At 39.8% G+C, this 6,938-nt stretch overlaps 1 protein-coding gene across 1 annotated transcript; it reads left to right on the forward strand.

The window, feature by feature from the left end:
* Positions 1-4,872: 4,872 nt before the first annotated feature.
* LOC102428864 (histone H3.3-like) lies at positions 4,873-5,292 on the forward strand. The gene has a single exon (XM_006086042.3). The coding sequence runs from the start codon at positions 4,881-4,883 to the stop codon at positions 5,289-5,291; it is 411 nt and encodes a 136-aa protein (XP_006086104.1). The 5' UTR covers positions 4,873-4,880; the 3' UTR covers position 5,292.
* The last annotated feature ends 1,646 nt before the right edge of the window (positions 5,293-6,938 follow it).

Consider the following 6,938-nt stretch of genomic DNA (forward strand, 5'->3'; position numbering starts at 1 on the left):
AGGAAAACCTTTTATCTACCCACAGATACAAAATGTCCCAAGGGACAAGTTTGACAAAGTCAGGACACTTATCAGTGTGAGGAGACAGGTTCAGATCAACTCACCTACCCTGCTACATTGAGGAGGAGAGAAAAAGATTCACCAGACAGACTTTTTTAGACTCACTTTCCACATGGACTAAAAAAAGCAGAAAGCACGAGAGGAGATAAATTATTTGAGGATGAATTGTGCATTTAAATTTGAGAGTTATGCTACTTTAATAGTTTCATAAAAAAAAGAATCCATCAATATTCAAATCCTATTGTCTTAGGAGTCACTGAGATCATCCACACACTCAATGGATCACCTGAAAACAAAAGACTTGAAAAAATTGTTGTATCCTGGTCATGGTTTATTACAGTAAAATAATACAAATTGAAATCATTAAAGAAAAGAGGTACAGGGGTGAAGTCCAGTAGAACCAGGTGCAAGCTTTCCAGTGTTCTCTCCCAGAGAAGTCACACAGATATGCTTAATTTTCCTACCAATTTTGTGCAGCAAAATTTATAAATTAGTGCCAACCAGGTAAGTTACCTGAGTTTTGTCGTCCATGTTTTTTTGTTGTTTGTTTTTCTTAATTTTTTTTTTTCAGTTCAGCCATGAAATTTACTGAAATAAATTGCAATTTATATTTAAGCCTTCCTCTGGAAGTTGTACATCATCAGTAGTCTCCAGAGTCCCAAAATAGTTGCATCAGACATATTGTTGCCTCTGTGGAGAGAAGTATTCTTGAGGCTTCCTACTCTACTATCTGCCCAGAATTCTTTATCCCATTATTTTTACTTCCTACCGATTTTACTTTCCCTGTTACATTGCAGTTATTTGTTGGCATGTTAGCAGCTGTTTGAAATGATGAATATATATCAAGAGGATTTTATTCTTTACAGTTAATTTGCCCTGTTCATTTTTCTTTATAATTATACTAGAGGCCAGATGCATGAAATTTGTGCACGGAGTGGGGGTTGTCCCTCATCCCAGCCTGCACCCTCTCGAAATCTGGGACCCCTTGGGTAGGGTCCTTAGGCCTGGCTAATGATCAGGGTCTATTGGGGCTTTTCTTCCCCCGGCTGCCAGCAGCTGACCTCACCCTCGCTGCTGGCACTGCTTGCCATCTGTGAGCACTGCCCCCTCCCTCGCCACCCTCTGCAGGTGACAGGCATGGGGTGCGATTGCTTGGCTGGCCTGGTCCTCTCTCTGTGGGGCAATCCTTGGCTGACCCCGCACACCCACCACAGTGTCACTGGACGGTGGCCTGGGCCTCCCTCTGTGGGGCGATCGATGAGGGTCTCCATGATCGATCGCCCAGCAGAGGAAGGCCCCTCCCACCCAGCTGGGGCTCTGCAATCAATCGCCGTGCAGAGAGGGTGGCTTGGGCCTCCCTCTTTGGGTGATCGATCGTGGAGCCCCCCATCAATTGCCCCACAGAGGGTGGCCCGGGCCTTCCTCTGTGGGGCGATCATGGGGCGATTGCAGGGCCCCCTGACCAATCCCATTGCACCCTCCTTGGCTGGTCTGGAGCTAGTGTGTGTCATAGCATGGTCGTCCGGAAGGTCGTCTGGATGGTAGTTCTGCTGTTTGGTCATTTGGTCGATTTGTATATTACGGTTTTATTATAGATTTTAAAAAATATCCTCTTATGCATGATGCTAGAGAGGCTGCTACAGTGTTTGAGGTTATTGAAGACAAACATATTAGAGGGATAAGCAGTGACACACCAAAATGAAGGTGTCAGATAATAAGTCAAAAGCCAAAATTAAGTAGAGACTGAGAAAAAAGTTATAACCAGCTTTAGAAACATCCAAAAATGAAAAGACCAAAATCAAGAAGTTGAGAATAATGTTTTTGCTCTTGCTGTTGAAAATGCTATCATCTTCACACAAACATTCAATTAACAGCATGATGACAGCAGTTGAGGGGTATCTAAGTCTGGAAATAGAAACTGGAGTTCTGTGTGTTCAGTTTAATAAACCCTTCAGAGTTTTAAAATAATATTTCAAAGATAAGATAGTTAACAGAAAAATCAAATTATGCAAACAGACTTACTTTCAATTTTGAATATTTTTCCTGTTATTTTTTTCTACTTGAAAAATTTCAATGTATCTCAATAATCATTTTCACACATGGAGAAGAAATAATTAAGTATTTTATAAAGAGAAAAGTAATAGTATCTTATTATAGTTAACATATTTGATAAACATTTACCTTGAAGCTTAAAATATGAAACTTTTGTCATAGTTAAGTGGTACAGCCAAGGACATAATATGAAATTTTAAATAAGAAACATTTATGCATATATCATATACAGGGTGGGGCAAAAGTAGGTTTACAGTTGTTCCTATTGAGAATAATACAATAGAGAATAAATAATAAGACAATAATAAACTGTGTTTCATGTACTTAAAAATGTAAACCCACTTTTGCCCCACCCTGCATATAATTACCATTTAATCTGAAGGTTTGCTCACATATTCTTAGTGAATAATCTGAACTACAGGACACATGCGTTTTACAGACTGATAGACCTTTGTTAATATCTTACTTCTAATACTAATAAATGTTTGACATTTGATAATCACTTAAGTTTTAATCTTCTGAAGAATAGGAGGAAATAATGTCAATCTTTCAAAGTTGTTATAAGGATAAAAATAGATTATCTATTAAAGTACCCAGCTTATAGGAGGTTCTAAAAAACTGTTAGATGTGATAGTAGAACATTTACTGATCATATGCTATGTACTAAGGACTGTTCTAAGTGATTCACAGAAATTGACTCCATCATCACAATAACCTGTGACTTCTGATACTTCAGTGCGTTCTGAATAAAAACCATCAATTCTTGCACAAAACCAGGGGTGTTCAGATTCTTCAGTCATCTAATCAATAATCATTTAATTAGACCTTAGCAAGGGAGGCAGAATAGGCTCTGGAGCCAGTATGCCTCAATTCAAATTCTGGTATTGATACTCATTCAATGAAGGAGCTTAAGCAATTATATTGAACCTCTACTTGTCTCATATATTATGTGTAATGGAACGATGAGCTAATGTAGTTACACTTCCTCCACATTTCCTAATGCATTGTAGGTACTTAATAAGTGGTACTGATTGCTGTAATTATTATTATCAGTAGATGCTGGGACCTGAGTTCATTTAGCAGCCTATTAACATAAGGGTATCCAATGTGGTAGGGCAAGGTAAGTATATTAGCAAATAAAAATACAATAAGATGTTATGGAAAAGGACATATGAGATATGAGAGACAAAGGTAAGAGAATGGGAAGTGTTACTGAAAGCGTTTTGTTAGAAGTTAAGATATCATCAACATGTTAGAGGCAAGAAAAATTAGAGCGTTTGACAGAATCAGAATGACTGGAGAAATTTACATAGTTTGGAATAGCAAAATAAGAAGGACTTTTGCCAAGATATGAAAAGGTAGAAACCGGCAAAGGCTAGATCGTGGGAATCTCTGTGGGATATGTTTAAGATTGTATCCTTCTAGGCACTGATGTGCCATTGCTGTGTTTTTAAGTAAGAGATTACCTAACCCATATTTATGTTTTTAAAAATGTATGTCTTGAGGTTGGGAGATCTATTTCTAGAGAGGTGAATGGCGGAAGACTAATAATAGAAGCAGGAAAAAAGCTTGGCTGAGTAAGAGAAAAGGACCTGGAATGTCCCATACTTTTAAAATGCTGTGGAAGTAGAGTCAAAGTGCTTGGTCAACAATCGGTGGTCGTGTGACAGGAGGAGTTCTCTAAGATGAACACAAAGTGTCTGGTGCTGCTGGATGAGAGCAGGTTGTATCATGCACTGCCTCTGTGATTTATGAGAAGCTGGTGAGACCATAAGCTAGTTGCAAGTAGTTGTGTGCCTGTAGCTCAGGGAAGAAGTCTGACCTGTAAACACAGGCTTGTGAGTCATCTGCAAATAGAAAAGAGAAACCAATACAAAATAAAAATGGAGGGAAAAGGTCGCAGTGTCTTTGGGTGTAGATGAGAAGAGAGGGAAGAAAATTTATAACTGTGAGGTGTGAGATGCTGCTAAAATGCCATTGAAAGTTTATCTAAACCTGAATCTTTTTTTTTTCACATCTTTATTTATTTATTTTTCTAAATATATATTTTATTGATTTCAGAGAAGAAGGGAGAGAGAGATAGAAACATCAATGATGAGAGAGAATCATTGATTGGCTGCCTCCTGCATGCCCCCTACTGCGGACCGAGCCCACAACCCACACATATGCCCTTGATTGGAATCAAACTTGGGACCATTTAGTCCCCAGGTTGATGCTCTATCCACTGAGCTGCCAGAAGCCGGTCCATCCTTGCTGCTTGACACAGTCCCTGCAGGGAAGAAACCTCTGCAGAACGTATGTTTCAAGGGACCTGGCGTATATGGCATACTGTTCTTACTATGTTTGCTCCCCTTCCTGGCACTGTGTGTTTTAACCAAGGTCACCTCTCCGAGAAAGGTTGTTTCCCCAGGTAGGGATTTCCCCCTGAAGTTAGGGAGGGAATAAAACCCGTAACTAAGTGCCAGGCGGGTAGTTAATCACTTTAACTATGAACAATCAGGCTTAAGCTACATAATCTTTACTCCCTGGAACAGAGGTAAGAAACGCCCTAACGTTTGGAATAGAAATTGATAGGATTAAAATCTACTGGTATAAATACAGATGTAACGAGACAGTAAAACACAGAACCTGGAAAAAAGCGGTTTGGTTATTCGTTGGGGTGGTCTGTGCTCTTAGCTCCTGGGCTGCGGCTCTTGTTTAGGCAGCGGGAGCGACATCACGGACTCAGAAGCGGCCTAAGACTTCGACTTCGGCTTGAGTGAAAGAAAATGGCCCGAACCAAGCAGACTGCTCGCAAATCCGCGGGTGGGGAAGCGCCCCGCAAACAGCTGGCCACTAAAGCTGCCAGGAAAAGCGGCCCCTCTACCGGCGGGGTGAAGAAGCCCCATCGCTACAGGCCCGGGACCGTCTCGCTTCGAGAAATCCGCCGTTACCAGAAATCCACCGAGCTTCTGATCCGCAAGCTGCCTTTCCAGAGGCTGGTGAGGGAGATCGCCCAGGATTTCAGAACCGACCTGAGGTTCCAGAGCGCAGCCATCGGTGCGCTGCAGGAGGCTAGCGAGGCGTACCTGGTGGGTCTATTTGAAGATACCAATCTGTGTGCCATCCACGCTAAGAGAGTCACCATCATGCCCAAAGACATCCAGCTGGCTCGCCGGATTCGGGGAGAGAGAGCCTAAGGGAAGGCAGTTTTCACCGTGTTATGCAGTCAATTCTGTAAAATACTTGGGCTTAATTTGTGACTTTTTTGGTAATAAAGTGTTTACAATATGTTGCATTTGTACTGAAGTCATTCCATCTTTCACTTGGGATGAATGCGAAAAGTGACTGTTCACAGACCTCAGTGATGTGAGCCCTTGCTCAGGAGTGACAAGTTGCTAATATGCAGAAGGGATGGGTGATATTTCTTGCTTCTCATGATGCATGTTTCTCTTTTTTTAAAAAATTAAATCTTTATTGTTCAGATTATTACAGTTGTTCCTCATTTTACCCCCATAGCTCCCCTCCACCTGTTTCCCCCCCACCCTCTGCCCTTACCCGCCCCCACTGTCCTCATCCATATAAACCTAAATCTTTTGAATGAAGAATTCCCTCTCTTTCACCCTTCTACTGTACCTTTCTTAAATATACCTGGTCTATGAAAATACAGCTCTTTTGCCCTGACCGGTTTGGCTCAGTGTCTAGAGTGTCAACTTGTGAACTCAAGGGTCCCAGGTTCGATTCCGGTCAAGGGCATATACCTTGGTTGAGGGCACATATCCAGTAGGGAGTGTGCAGGAGGCAGCTGATCGATGTTTCTCTCTCATCAATGTTTCTAATTCTCTATCCCTCTCCCTTCCTCTCTGTAAAAAAATCAATAAAATATATTTTTTAAAAAAGAAAGAAAAAAAGAAAATACAGCTCTTTGGAAAAATAAATGTAAAAATTTTTCTTTGATTTGCCACTGGTACTTTACATTTTTGGCTTTAAATATGAACTTTATAAAGTGTTTTCATTGTCTCGCTAACATTGTCTTGAAAATGAGATACACTTTCCTAATATAATCTCTAAATACATTTTTAACAGTTAGGTGTATCTGAAGAGCAAATGCTACTCAACTGACCCAATATGCTTGATTTGGACCTCAGATTGAGAGTCTTAATTATTGGAATTAACAAACTAATTCAGAAGAAAATTTGGAAAGATTTGAATCTAGAATGAATCACATGCAAAAAAGTGATGAATATCAGTCTGCTTTCTTTCATTTTAAAACCAGTTTAAATAAAAGATGCTGAGGTTAGGTCTATTTTCCTATACAGAATGATGAACTATTCTGGGAGAACTTCTCATGACTAAGTCATATTTTTATTGCATTCATGTTCACAATTCCTAGGGCATTCATCACCTTTGCATATGCAGCAGTAAAGTTAATATTTCCAGATCCTGAATGTGTTAATCTGCTGTAAGATACAAAATGATTCCCAACACAGAAATTATTTTCAAACCCAAACAAGTATCTTCAAATTCCATGAATATTACCATTATGGTGATGATGATAGTTTTTCCATCACCTATTACTTGTGAAGCACCTACTATGTGCCAGGCTCTGTACAATGTGTGCATAATTATGTTATCACATTTCTTTTCCATATCATACAGTGTAAGAGGTGAAACTAAGTTGCTTAGGGTTCCCATTTAGTAAGAAGAGCCAGACCAAAATATGAGCCTTATTTTCAAAGTAAAAACTATTTCCATAATGCCTTTATATACTTCAAGTGAAACTTATTTTAAATAAACCTAATCTTTCTCAGTAAACTAAATTAAAGACACTGCTAGCCATTCAATTA

Source organism: Myotis lucifugus, unplaced genomic scaffold (assembly GCF_000147115.1).
Source record: "Myotis lucifugus unplaced genomic scaffold, Myoluc2.0 scaffold_24, whole genome shotgun sequence".
NCBI classification, from domain to species: Eukaryota; Metazoa; Chordata; class Mammalia; order Chiroptera; family Vespertilionidae; genus Myotis; species Myotis lucifugus.